Source organism: Neolamprologus multifasciatus, chromosome 5, assembly GCF_963576455.1.
Source record: "Neolamprologus multifasciatus chromosome 5, fNeoMul1.2, whole genome shotgun sequence".
NCBI lineage: Eukaryota > Metazoa > Chordata > Actinopteri > Cichliformes > Cichlidae > Neolamprologus > Neolamprologus multifasciatus.
This window is the reverse complement of record NC_140443.1, coordinates 27,656,877-27,671,093: the sequence shown is the minus strand read 5'-3', so window position 1 is coordinate 27,671,093 and position 14,217 is coordinate 27,656,877. Positions and strand designations below refer to the sequence as shown.

Sequence of the window (14,217 nt, the reverse complement as noted above, 5' to 3'; positions counted from 1 at the left end):
TGCAGTATTTACAATTGCATGAAGCAGGGAGATATGTGATAGGGGGAAACATGACAATTAACACCTGCAATATAAAAAAATTAATAAATAAAAAAATACTACAACATGTTCACCAAACATATGTTTAATTCGATTTAGACGATTTAAATTGATTATCTAATAATTGCGGGCAAAAACAGAGATAACTATTATATGGGAATGAAAGAATCCTGAACTAAAATCTATGACAGAAGCAATGGTGGTGGTGGTGGTGGTGGTGGGGGGGGGGGGGGGAGTTAAAACCTAGTTTTGGGGCAAAGTCAGCACACTCCTAAAGGAGTTTTTTATTACAAGGTTTGATTGATGATTCTATTTGCAGTTTTCATATCAGCGAATGCTTCAAACTACCTGCCCAAATAACAGTCTCTGGGAATTTGAACATGGCTGCAGGGTGTCAAAACGTGCACTGTCCTTAAAAAAGTAGAGAGAACTGGACAAGAGACATGTTCTGCAGAAATAGGAAAAACTGCAAAGACCTGACATAAGACGATATATGCCAAATTACACAAGAACTGAATTGAAAAAGCAGTGGCATGGATATTATGGAGTCATGAACCCAAAGTTGACATTTTTGGTTCAAATCATCACTATGTAAGGAGGAGGCCAGGAGAGAGTTAAAACAGCGAGTGCCTACAGCCATCAGTAAAACACATTGGAGAATGTTATGGTTTGGGGCTGCATTTCAGCCTGTGGTGTCAAGAATCTTGTTAAAACCGAGGGAAATATGAAAACATAAAAGTACTGTCAAATTTTGATTCACCATGCACCACCATATGGAAAGGGTCTGATTGGCAAACTTTTTTTTTTTCCGGCATGACATTGATCCCAAACACACTTTCAGTGCAGGAAAAGTATACCTGGATAGAAAAACACAAAATGAAACACCATCATGTCTTACACTGGCCTCCCCAGAGTCCATACCTCAACATTATTGACGCAGTGTGATATCATTTGGACAGAGAACAGAAAGAAAGGAAGCCAACATCCAAAGAAGAGCTCTGAAGAAGCCTGGAGAACTATTCCTGAAGACTGCTTAAAGAAATTCAGAGGAAACCTTACCTTAGAGAGTTCAGGCTATCTTGAAGAATAAAGGCAATCATACACTGACAGACAAGCCAACTGCAATTGTAAAATTGGAATTGGCGTTGTAAAACTCAGTGTTTGCCTTATATACTATATTTCCATGGATGTTTGCACACATTTCAATAAACAACTGTAGCAATTTCTCATTTCTCTAGCACAATATAAATAAATGAGGGGTGGTTTAGGAGTTTCGCACAGTATTATATGGAAGCTAATTAAAAAAAATAGCTCACACTTATAGCACTTTGCAGAATTTATTCCAAAACATATAAGAAAACTATACGTCTGTTTGAAAAAAAAAAATCAGTTTAGTGCGATGGTTCATGACACAAATTAAGAGACTCTATAAATGGCATCAGTCATCATGTCGTCACCAAAACATGGTTTTAACAATATACTTCCGTGTTGTTCTGCTCTTCCCAAAGTTAAAAAAAATCTCATCATATAAAGTTTTATCAAAAAGAAAACGCTCTGCATTTTTTTTCCAACTAAAGGTTTCACTTGTCTCATAAAATATCCAATGGCAATCTATTTTTGCCCACTCCAGTCCAGTTGGTGGCGGTAATTCTTCAAACTAGCTTGCCTACCGAGGACTAAACCACAGAAGAAGAGCAGGAGCCCGAACACTTCCTGCTGCTCAATAAAGTTTTGCAAAGCCGCCACACAAACATGGGGGCTGTTACAGATGGTAAGTAACCGTTCTCTTCATTTATATTAGCTATTCATACCACCTATGAGTAGTAACAGTTATCTAAACCTTTAGAAATACTACTATACCCAGGCACATACCCATACCCGTCAAAAACGAACCAGTTGTGTATGGAGACAGGGGTTATTTTGGATACAGCTAACATCAAGTAGCCTTGTTAGCTGGTGTATTCTCTTTACCTGCTGTACCTGAATGGCTGTTATTTTGCCCGTATTCCAGATGAAGTTATACGGAAACGCCTTCTCATTGACGGTGATGGAGCCGGAGATGACCGCCGAATCAATTTGCTCCTGAAGAGTTTCACGAAATGGTGCAACTCTCCCGGGACCCAGGAGGAAGGGTAAGCGAGCTCTACATACCCAACTCGGTTGCCACGCATTTCTCTAAAATCGCCTAGAATTTGGTGTGAGTCATAAAAAGTGCTGTAATTCTGTTCAGATTCACACAGTATCAGAGGATGCTGGGCATTCTGGCTCAGTGTGAATTTTCCATGGGGAAGACGTTGATGGTTTACGACATGAATCTTCGGGAAATGGAGAATTATGAGAAAATCTACTCCAACATCGGTAGGACTGGGTTTTGTGAGACTGTCCGTTTATCTTCGCAACTGTTTACAAGTCACATTTTGTATTACCTGCTTTTCCAACTCGTTAATTTGTCCCCATACTACAGAACAAAACATTGCATCTGCACATGAGAAGATAGCAGAATGCAAAAAAGAAATTCAGAGGGCAAAGAGGATACGGAAGAATCGCCAAGGTAAGAAAGCTATTCAGTCAGCTGTCCTATTGACAAAAGACTCACGTTTTGTTATGTACCCCTTCTACAAGCTATACCTCCAGCTGTTGTCAATTCTCACCTGTAAATTCTAAAGATCTTGACATCAGTTAAAGCCTTACACCTATTTACTTGACCCTATCCCCACCAAACTATTTAAATGTGTGTTTCACCGTTTGCCTTAAATGTGCTGTAATCACACTGCTACTCGAGAGAAAACAACCTGGCTCTATTGATCATTAATAATTCTAGCCTTAATTGTAATCTTTCATTCTTCAGCAAAGCATTTGGGAAAAAAAAGTTTACAAACAACTGAATAAATACCTTTCAAATCATAGTTTTTATAAGTACCAATCAAGGTTGAGAACCAGTCATGGCACAGCAACAGCTCTTACTAAAGTCATCAAAGACTCGAGGATCAATAATGATTCCCTGAAAGTTTAAGTTTTTCTTGATCTCACTGCTGCTTTCAACACAGTTGACCATGAGATTCAAATTCATAGGCTTCAGGACAAAGTTGGTTTAACAGGTCGGGCTCTTGATTGGCTCTCATCATATCTAAATGTTAGAAGTTTAATGTTTCAGTTAGCAGTTTTAGATCTGCACAAATACATATTTAATCAGAGGTTCCTCAAGAGTCTATCCTTGGTCCATTACTATTTAACTTTTACATGCTCCCACTTGGTGCTGTCTTAAAGAACCATAATAAAGCCTACCATTGTTATGCAGATGATGCACGTTTGTACTTATCACTTTCCTCTGATGATCTAACATCTGTTCACAAAAACTAATGAGCTATGTTGATGATATTAACTGCTGGATGTCTCAAAGCTTTTTAGAACGGAACAGAGCTCAAACCAAAACACTTTTTGTTGGTCCCAAAAGTCTGGGACATAAAAATAGTTTCTCTGAAACAAAGTGAGCAAATCAGTAGGGGTGCAACGATACTCGTATCGATATTGAACCATTCGATACAGTGCTTTCGGTTCGGTACGCATATGTATCGAACAATACAACATTTTTAATTTATTTTATCAACTTTCCTTCTGACGATGCTGTCTGTGTTGAGCGCTCAGTGGATCTGCGCTCGACAGTGCAGCCTAGGCGGAGTAGTCTAACGCAGATTCACTGAGCGCAGGGCAAGCTAGCAGACAGAAGCTAAGCTCTCGTTGCAACATGGCAAATTGAACCTCCCCCACCCTCATTCAGATGTGGCGTTTGGAACTATTTTGGTTTTCATGTGACGTATGACCCTGAAGGTAAGCGCGTCATGGACTAAAGTAAAACAGTATGTTGGATGTGCCAGCAATGCTCAATTGCAAGGGTGGGAACTAGTGTGTTAGCGCAGTTAGCTGGTTAACGTGTTGGCCGTCCAGCCCCACACACGGGGAGATCCGCGGTAGCTCGTTAACGGAGATTTGCCGTGTTGTGGCGTTAACCTCATTTCAGATTAACGCTGACAGCACTAGTGGGAACACAACGAATATGACTGCACATTTACACCGACATCATCCTAGTGCAAAGACAAGTGGAAGCAGACAAAAACAACAAGCACGCATGCTACAAACTTTACCCAAGTCATTTAGACAGTCGTTAACACATGATTCTCCTTATGGGGACCTGATATGTTTAATATGCTGCTGAGAATATAGCCCAGAAGAAGCGTATAGTATAGCTTTTATTTTGGAAAGAGCCATTTCTCTGTAATAAACTCTTTTCCAAAGATGAGTGATTCCTCAATCAGATACAGGGCTCGCAAAATCGCTAGCCCAGCTAGCGATCTTTCCAGTTGCGCTACCAAAATCTATCTCTGCCCTGCCCGTCGGCCTATCGTAGGAAGGAAAAATATATGTCAATGCTTTTGCATTCTTTTGGAAATGTAGCTGGGTAATTATGTCATTGGCATCGGTGAGCCACTGTCAATATGTGACATATTGAAATCGCGTTTGAATTTGCGCTTGTTTTTTGCTTTCACTTTGCAATCGCGCGAACTGTGTATAGAGAGCGACAGCACTGATTGGTGAGTGATGATGATTTGCGCACCAATTCCTCTGACATCGTCTTATCAATCGTTAGCTTACTATGCAAACATGACAAGTGAAATCTCCTGCAGCTTAAACATGTGAGAGGTTGATCGCGCAGAGAATCGCTGAGCGTTATGTGAGTGCGTGTGTAAAAGCAGCAGGATATATATTTTAGTTCTGCTGAGCCAAATAAGACAGGTCAGGGTGAAGAAGTGACAGCCAAAGAAAAGCTTACCACAAAACGGAAAAGTTATGACAAATCAGACTATAAGGCAAAAAGAAAGTGCAGCTTTATGGTTTCATGGACAAAAGAATTTCCGTGGCTGCAATATGACGAGATAAATAACCAGGGCTGCACATAAGTGGTCCGCAGGTGCGCATTCGCTGTCAAAATAAAAAACGCGCACAAGATAAGAAGTTGCAACGCGTGTTTGCGTCCATAAGATTTTCAGGAGGAGGACAGACATTTGTTCAGAACTCTTAAAGATGTCGAAGAAGCTCCTTTAAGCAATTACTTTGGTGTTCCTCCACCTCCAAAGAAATGTCAGAAGGAGTCCGAAACACAAAAGAAGCTCGTATTCTCGGAAAAGTGGTTGCAGGAGGTTAGCTGGCTTCAAGCAAATGATGAACGCACAGAGATGTGGTGCAGAATGTGCCGTGAAAATTTAATAAATTACAAATTAAACAGCATGAACATTTTTTTTTGTATCGAAAAAATATCGAACCGTGACACCAAAGTATCGAACCGAACCGAACCGTGAATTTTGTGTATCGTTGCACCCCTACAAATCAGGGACCTTGGCATCATCTTGGTGGTTTCAGTTTTGATAACCACATGAGTGAGGTTACCAGAACTTCTTTCTATCACTTAAAAATATATCAAAGGTTAGAAAATTCTTATCTCAAAATGACTCATGTGTTTGATCCATGTGTTTATGTCAAGTTTGTCAGATTATTGCAATCATCAGGATGTCTTTAGATGATTCAAAATGCAGCAGCTACTGTCCTTATTGGTGTGTGGAAATTTGACCACTTTACCCCAGTGATGAAGGAACTTCATTGGCTCCCATTACAATATAAAATTACCTTAAAATTCTTCTATTACTTCACAAAACTCTGTTTCACTCACCAGTACATTATGTATATAAGATGTAACTTGTCCAACTTCTCTCTTTCCTTACTTTTTCCAGAGTATGATGCTCTAGCTAAGGTTATCCAGCAGCACCCAGACCGACATGAAACACTAAAGTAAGTCAGTCCTTGCCTTCTGGCTAGTCAGATCTTTGCATTAAATTAAATGCATCCAATTTACAGTTGTGGTCAAAAGTTTACATACACTTGTAAAGAACATAATATCATGGCTCTCTTAAGTTTCCAGTTAATTCTACAACTCTGATTTTTCTCCTATAGAGTGATTGGAACAGATACTACTTTGTCACAAAAAACATTCATGAAGTTTGGTTCTCTTATGACTATATTATGGGTTAACAGAAAAAAGTGATCACGTCTGCTGGGTCAAAAATATACATACAGCAACATGAATTAGCAATTATGGTGACTTAGAATGTTGTCAGTGAAATGAGCTTCTTAGCATGGCCTCTTAACTTCTTGTGAGTGATTATGAGTGATACAGCTGAGACTTCTCTGAGGCCAGTTAAATAGGGCTCATTGGATACAAACGCCCACAAATGGTACAATGGGGAAATCAAAGGCGCTCAGCATGGATCTGAAAAAGAGAATTATTGACTTGAACAAGTCAGGAAAGTCACTTGGGGCCATTTCAAAGCAGCTACAGGTCCCAAGAGCAACAGTGCAAACAATTGTTTGTAAGTATCAAGTGCATGGCACTGTTTTGTCACTGCCACGATCAGGAAGAAAACACAAGCTACCACCTGCTGCTGAGAGAAAATTGGTCAGGAGGATGAAGAGTCAACCGAGAATCACCAAAAAGCAGATCTGCCAAGAATTAGAAGCTGGTGGAACACAGGTGTCATTGTCCACAGTCAAACATGTTTTGCATCTCCATGGACTGAGAGGCTCCCGTGCAAGAAGGAAGCCCTTGCTCCAAAAGCGGCACCTTAAGGCTCAAGGAAGTTTGCTGCTGATGGACAAAGATAAGACCTTCTGGAGGAAAGTTCTGTGGTCAGACGAAACAAAAAATCAAGCTTTTTGGCCATAATGCCCAGCAATATGTTTGGAGGTGAAAAGGTGAGGCCTTTAACCCAAAGAACACCATGCCTACCATCAAGCATGGTGGTGGTAGTATTATGCTGTGGGGCTGTTTTGTTGCCAATGGAACTGGTGCTTTACAGAGAGTAAATGGGATAATGAAGAAGGAGGATTACCTTCACATTCTTCAACATAACCTAAAATCATCAGCCCAAAGGTTGGGTCTTGGGCGCAGTTGAGTGTTCCAGGACAATGATCCCAAACACACATCACAAGTGGTAAAGGAATGGCTAAATCAGGCTAGAATAAGGGTTTTAGAATGGCCTTCCCAAAGTCCTGACTTAAACCCCATTGAAAACATGTGGACAATGCTGAAGAAACGATGTCAGAAAGCCATTAAATTTAACTGAACTGCACCAATTCTGTCAAGAGTGGTCAAAGATTCAACCAGAAGCTTGTGGATGGCTACCAAAAGCGTCTAGTTGCAGTGAAAATAGCTAAGGGACATGTAACCAAATATTAGCACCGCTGTATGTATATTTTTGACCCAGCAGATGTGATCACTTTTTTCTGTTAACCCATAATATAGTTATAAAAGAACCAAACTTCATGAATGTTTTTTGTGACAAAGAAGTATCTGATCCAATTACTCTATCAGAGAAAAATCAGAGTTGTAGAAATAACGGGAAACTCGAGAGAGCCATGATATTATGTTCTTTACAAACGTTTGACCACAACTGTATGTGCTTTCAGCTTTTGTGTTCTTTGTTTGTTCCTTGTTCTTTGCAGGCAGCTTGAGGCACTTGATAAAGAACTCCAACAGCTGTCTCACATTAAGGAGAATGTGGATGCCAAGGTAAAACCAAAATATCTCTTAAATGCTTTAGTTTTAACTTTGAATATTTTTTAGTTAGCAGTAAAAATTCCTACTTGTTAAAATCTTGCTTTTGTTCCACTCAGTTGGAGTTGCGGAAGAAGCAGTTCCATGTGCTGCTCAGTACCATACAGGAGCTTCAGCAGACCCTTGAGAGTGAGTGCTTTTTATTCTCAGTAGCTGTTAAAGTGTGCATCTTAGCACATTTGGTGTCACCTCACCTCGCTGATCAATTTTCTGTTTTCTAGACGATGAGAAATCAGACAATGACGACAACAGTCAGGAGAGCCCTGCAGAGAACGGAGAGTGAATATGTGGAGATCCTGAATTTAAAACAACTTGATTTTAATTGATTTTGTTGTCTCTGATACTTTTTAAAAATGTATTTTGAATAAAGCTGACTTGTCCACAGCTGCTTTGTTTAATTTATTCACCAAATTTTAGATTCATATTAACATTGTTGATCTACATTTATGTAAGTTGAAGTAAAGAACTGTTTACTTCAACTTAAATAATATATTATAATAATTTTCGGATTATAACTTTGTTTTGCTGTTTTTAATTTACTGTGGGAAACCACAAGAGGGAGCTAAAGTTATTTAAGTAGTTACAAAGTGTAAAGGTAATGGACTGGTTCTTATATCTCGTTTTTCTACTGAATAATCAAAGCACTTTTAAGCAACTTACCTGCTCTGCCTCCTGAGTCACAGCCACCCCAGTTATTTACTCAGGTTTTGAGTTAAAACGGATAAATTCAACATCTCAGCCAAACGGAAGCAGAGCAGTTCAGTTTGATTTGATATGTTTTTTTTTTTTAAATAAATAGAATTCTCAGAAATTAGAACACGTCATTAAGTATCTGACACTTGAAATATAATCAGAAAGGTCAAGTTAGAAAAAAACTCTTTATTTAAACAAATTTATGTGATGTGATGTCAAAATCATCTAAACAAATAAGAACAAAAAGCACTTTAGTAGAATTTACTCACACTAGTAAACCAGAGAGTTAACAGAGCCCTTAAGCCCTAAAAGACATTTATAATTTAGGATGGAGTGCTACATGTTACACTACATGTGTACATATAAATGGTCTCCCATCACCTGGCACCACTGACTGCAGAGCATTCACATCTAGAACTCGACCAGGTATGCACGGGCCTTCATGAGGCGTGTGACGCGATTCTGCAGAGCAGCCCTCTTGGTGCCAATGTCAGAATCCTCCTTCAGCAAGAACTCCAACTTTTCCTTGTCTTGAAGCATCTGCAGCATCTCCCTCTGCAGCTGGATGGCAGCCTCTTGCAGCATGTGGTAGCGGATCACCAGTGGGATTTGATCAGCCAGACGCTGCCCAGCAATCTGAAAGAGGAAATAGAAAAGACAGTTATGAATAATTTCAAAAATAGCCTCTGTGTAAACGCTCACTGATTTTGTCCATATATTTTTCCGCTAAACATAAAGTAAACTTACTTTGTAATATGATTTAAGGTGTAGCATCAGTTCCTGAAGTGTAGCATGGTTATCCTTGGTGTACACATGTGTCCGCAGCTTGCCTTTGTGATTGTGTTCCTCCTCCTCCTCATCTTCTTGCTTGCTTTCACTCAAGCTGTTGCTGTATGTCCTGTCCTGGGAGTAAACCAGCAGCTCCATCTTGAACTGAGTTCTTAGCGTTGATTCAGCAGTGGCCTCTTTATCCTGCTTAATGGCTTCGATCTTTGCCTGGAAAAAGACTTTCAGTCAGACTGAACATTTCTTAAAATGACAAAAATGATACTTTGACATAGTGCTGATAATGATTAAACAGTAAAACAGAGGCAAACTCAGACGATTGCTACCTTGGCTGTTTTTATTAGGTTAGGAAATCCAGTGAAGCTTCTCTGGGCCAGCTGTAGGAACACCCTTTTAATAGCATCTAGAGAAAACAGATATAAACAATAAAACCACTGAACTTGAAGTGATCGCATCATGGGTGCAGCATATTTCTGGGTAAATCTATTGTGTAATCCAGGCTACTTCAATAGTTTCCGTTTCTGCCAAACCTCAGTTTTAGAGAGAGGATTATTAAAAAGAAAAAGAGGTCCAACAAGCAAAAGTGCAAGATATCAAAGTCAGTTGCTTTGCCAAAACCAAGAAAATGTAGTAAGTGTAAGTGTTAAACATAGACAGCACTAAAAACATTGAACATTGAACAGTGAAGAAAAATGTTTTTATAACCGTGGAGATCACTTTTCAGATTGAAGGCATACATGACCGCTTATTCCAAATCTGGCAAACATCTACATTTAGTAAAAACATGTGGAAATAAGCCATTAGATCTATGGAACAAAGTTTTATTAAGCTGTGAAACAAAAGTCATTCTATATAGAAATGTCTCAAGTTCACCACCTAATCCGTTAAAACACAGCAGTGCCTCTACTTTTGCCTGAACCTGTATACTGTGAATTTGACACGCTGCTCTATATGACCATCTCATATCTGTCTGAAGCAGCAGGCTAAATTCAGAGGTATGTAAAAGCATTCTGTGTGCTCAAATTTAGCCAAATGCATCAAAACTCATTGGATGGTTATTCAATGTAGCATCTACTCAGAAAATCACAAAACTAGGACAAAAAGTGAGTCATTATCCAATATGTACTGCCTAGACTGTAACATCACCTGCTATGTCCTTGAGTTTCTTGACAGCTGGTTCTTCCAGCTGTTTGATCTGCTCCTTCACCATGACCTCAAAGGTCTTGTAGTTGATAAAACCTGGTAGTTCTCTTCCACGGTACTTGTCTTCATATACCTCCACCTCTTTTTCAATTTTCCTGTTAACTGCAACACGAATGGTATACATCAGAGATGTGAAAATGGACTGCTATACACCAGCTCAGTAAAAATAAAATGACTCACAGTTTTGTCCTGAGCGGTCCAGGTGGGCATTCCACTTCCCAAACTCTCGCCTGAGAGTAGAAAAAACATTCAAGCTCTCTCCACAGTTGAGCTCCTCTCCTGAAGTCAGGTTGATGGCATCCTGAGTGAATGCGGTCACTTTCTGCAGCACACACGTGTTAGAGGTATTTGATGTTTGTTAAGCAGAAATGAACGTAGTCACATAAATGTTATGGGTGGTAAGGAAGCTCACATCGATGAGGAAGATGAGTCTCTCAGCCATATCAGAAGGAGGTCCGTTACCATATCTGTCCAGCTCTGCCTGAGTCTGAGCCAGTTTATCCTCTATCTGCTCTTCCAGTCTTGGCAGAGATCTCTGTAAATCAAACGGCAGGGTCACACACCTTACAGCTAATCACTCGGTTGTACAGGATGTTTGTTATAAGAACGCAAAATCAGAAAAAAAATCACCTCAATGTGATTCACCAGCTCAAGGGTGAGTTTTTCAGCTAGTTTAGGAACAGTGGCGTGACCTTCACTGTAAAGAGTGCTGGAGCGAGAATAAAACAGGTTCTCAGTACTTTACTAGATGATTCCCACCCAAACAAACCTACAACAAAAAAAGAACAAAACAAAACAAAAAAACTTACTGGAAATAGGGATGATCTTTGAAGAACATCTCCTCTTTTTCTAGGGCTTCAGTCAGAGACACTTTTTCTGTGATCTCCTTCTGACCCCTGCACCTGACAATCATGTAGCCCTTATTCAGGTGGATGACTTCATTATGGACAATTTCAAGCACATTCTCTTCTGTGCCTTTGTCCACCAGGTCAGGCTTAGTCAAGATACCTGAGTGAGAGAGGGAGATAATGAGAGAGAGAAGACAACTTTAAAGTGAACTTAGACGTGTCACATCTACAAGACTGAGTTGCAGTTTGCAAATATGTTCAAAAAAGAAGCCAGTATGATTGTGGAATAAAGTTTTATAGCTTTATGAAACATTATAACTGGGGTCCTTTTACCCAAAGTCCTCTCTCCTTCAGGATCCACCTGCTGCGCCATTTTCAAAGCCTCTGTGGTTGCAATGTCCACATTACACGGAACAACCACCAAGCTGATGGTTTCTTGTTTTGTGATAAACTTCTGGATCAGTCTTTTTATCTGAAAGCATAAATTCACACCATGCATGTAGTTCTTTCTACGGTACTTCCTATTCTTAAAGTGAAAACACCCATCTAAACCTAAACTCACACAAACCTTTAGAATTCAGGCAGTCATTGACTGCAAACAATTTTCACCTTTGCATTAAAAATAATCCTTATATTTAAAATTATGTTAGTTTGTCCAATTATTTTTGAACCGTTGAAAATGAGGGATTGTAATTATTAAACAATACTTTTGTTTACTCCTTGAATTAAAACTGAAAGTCTGCACTTGTATGCTTGACTTAATATGCATTGTAGTTAGTGTGCAGAGACAAAACTACAAAAATGTCACCGTCCAGAGACTTATGGAGCAAACCACATCTGCCTTATTTACCTGTTATTTGCCTAAGGTGCTTTGAAAACCAAAGAAGTCCCTATGAAGTTTTTCAGGGGGACCCTCAATTATGATACCTGATCGCCGATGTTCTCTGGCTGTCCTTTTACAGCCACCCTGGCAATGCCGGGCAGGTCGATGAGGGTCAGGTCCGGGACATCAGGGGAAGCGATCTCCAGACTGATGAGCTCATCGCTGATCCCCACTCCGACCCCAGCCATTTCATTTTGAGCTGAAGGTACAAACAGACAAACATAACATGATATAACTAATGATTGCAGGACTGATCAGTGAAACCTTAAAGATCCGGTAGCTCAGTCAACCAGATTTAGTAATTATGTGTTTGTATATTGTACCTTCTTCAATCTTTTTATCCACAGTTGTAGGATCTTCTATTTCCTCCTCGTGGCCCTGGTAACTTATCCTTCCAGTCCATTCTTCTCCTTCTTTCTTTCTCTTCATCTTGAGTTCAAGAGGGCATCTTGTTACAATGCCTAGATTAATGAAATGTGAATAAGAAAAGAGGGGAATAATTTAAGATAATCTGATGAAATTATGAAAAACAGTAGTCTGTGTCAGACAGCACAAGAGTTATTTGATACTCTGTCAATAGCACATCTTAATATTTGGTAACAGTATGAATAGGGAAGAGAAGCAATTATAAATGTTTCCAAATGTAAATGAGGCCATTGCTGTAGTGTGGCTCTTTATTTCCACCTCTAACACATTGCATGATGACATTGCAAAACCTAGTTTGTTTCAAGCATATTGGAACCTTGAGTGAAGGCACAACAGAGTGAACGTTTTAAAAGCCAGGATTATTCATTTCCCTGATTATTCCCAGTCTACACTGGAGTATGATGTATCAGCTCGGTGTGTCTTTTGACATGGTTAAAAAAAATCTCTGAATGCTGCTTCAGAATCCCTTATTATCCTTTATTTCTTCATTTGAACCTTTATAATTATTCCTTATTTACTTCTTTCTTACTCACCGCTGCCTCTCGGCAGTGCCACCCCGGACAGCGCCTCCAACACAGAGCTCTTCCCCGAGCTTTGGTCTCCAATCACGGCGATAGCAGGCAGCGCCAGGTCCTTCTCTACACCGAGAGAGCGGAGAGAGTCAATGAGGTCGATGCAGGGTCGGACTTTCTCCTCGTACTGCTGGTTCAGAGTGCTCATGATGGTGATTGCTTTTCTCCCCGAAAGAACAAATGAATGCAGCTAAAATTAAAGTGACAAAGTCGCTGTGGCTTGTGAGCTGTTGTGTCGGAAGAAGACGGACTGAACCGGAGAAGTTCTGAAATCGTCAGCCTGGCTGTAAGTTTCGTTTTCCCTCAGTTTCGTGTACGTTACAGGTGTGTAAAAATGATGAGAGAGAGACTGGCCCATCCCGTCGTTTCAGTGACGGAGCATGCATTTAATAAGGCGTGTCAAACTGAGCGATGATGAACGTTAGCCAACAGTTTACGCTGCAGAAAACAAAAAGGCAGAAGACTCTCTGGAGACCTAGCGGTCACATGCCGGATGTATATGTTAAAGATAGAGCAGGCACTGATGGAGACTGGGCTAAATCGAAAGTATAATACAGGTTTTGTTTCCTACTCTTTCGTTTCTCCTGCCTTCAGTAGGACCAGATTGTATATTATTTTTGTACTATTTCATTAATCTCAGATTTTTACTTCAGTATAAGTTTTACTATTTTAAGGGGTTTAGTACGTTTAGCCTCACACATCTGGACAGCCGTAACACTTATGTGAGAATGCTGTTTGTGAACTTCATCTCTGCTTTCATTACAGTTCAACCCCACAACTGGTTAAAAAACTAAGGAACTGAGGACTCCGCTCTTTGTGCACCTGGATTTTGGATTTCCTGAGCGATAGACCCTAGAACGTCAGGATGGGAGAGCACACCACCTCCACCCTCATTCTGAATGTAGGCGTTCCACAGGGATGTGTTCTCAGTCCCCTGTTATATTCACTTTTTACCCATGACTGTTCTCCAATTCATACCAGTAACACCATTATAAAATCGAGTACAAAGATTTAGTCTACAGAGAGCATCTGAAGTGATAGTGTGACAACAACAACCTACATCTGAACACAGCCAAGACCAAGGAGATAGTAATCGACTCAAGA

The 14,217-nt window shown here is 40.0% G+C and overlaps 2 protein-coding genes across 2 annotated transcripts; one reads left to right on the top strand and one right to left on the bottom strand.

Moving 5' to 3' along the window:
• The first annotated feature begins 1,677 nt into the window (after positions 1-1,677).
• thoc7 (THO complex 7) lies at positions 1,678-8,086 on the top strand. Its single transcript, XM_085159401.1, has 8 exons — positions 1,678-1,810; positions 2,051-2,171; positions 2,270-2,397; positions 2,504-2,590; positions 5,823-5,880; positions 7,591-7,657; positions 7,762-7,831; positions 7,924-8,086. The coding sequence occupies exons 1-8, from the start codon at positions 1,792-1,794 to the stop codon at positions 7,983-7,985; spliced, it is 612 nt and encodes a 203-aa protein (XP_085015527.1). The 5' UTR covers positions 1,678-1,791; the 3' UTR covers positions 7,986-8,086.
• A 480-nt stretch (positions 8,087-8,566) lies between these two features.
• Positions 8,567-13,640, bottom strand: LOC146518937 (interferon-induced GTP-binding protein Mx-like). The gene is made up of 12 exons (XM_085159399.1): positions 13,075-13,640; positions 12,439-12,576; positions 12,160-12,314; positions 11,566-11,704; positions 11,194-11,392; positions 11,015-11,093; positions 10,797-10,919; positions 10,565-10,706; positions 10,328-10,486; positions 9,508-9,584; positions 9,143-9,391; positions 8,567-9,031 (listed from the first exon to the last, which is right to left on the bottom strand). Exons 1-12 carry the CDS (start codon positions 13,259-13,261, stop codon positions 8,807-8,809), a joined length of 1,872 nt encoding a protein of 623 aa, XP_085015525.1. The 5' UTR covers positions 13,262-13,640; the 3' UTR covers positions 8,567-8,806.
• Positions 13,641-14,217: the final 577 nt, after the last annotated feature.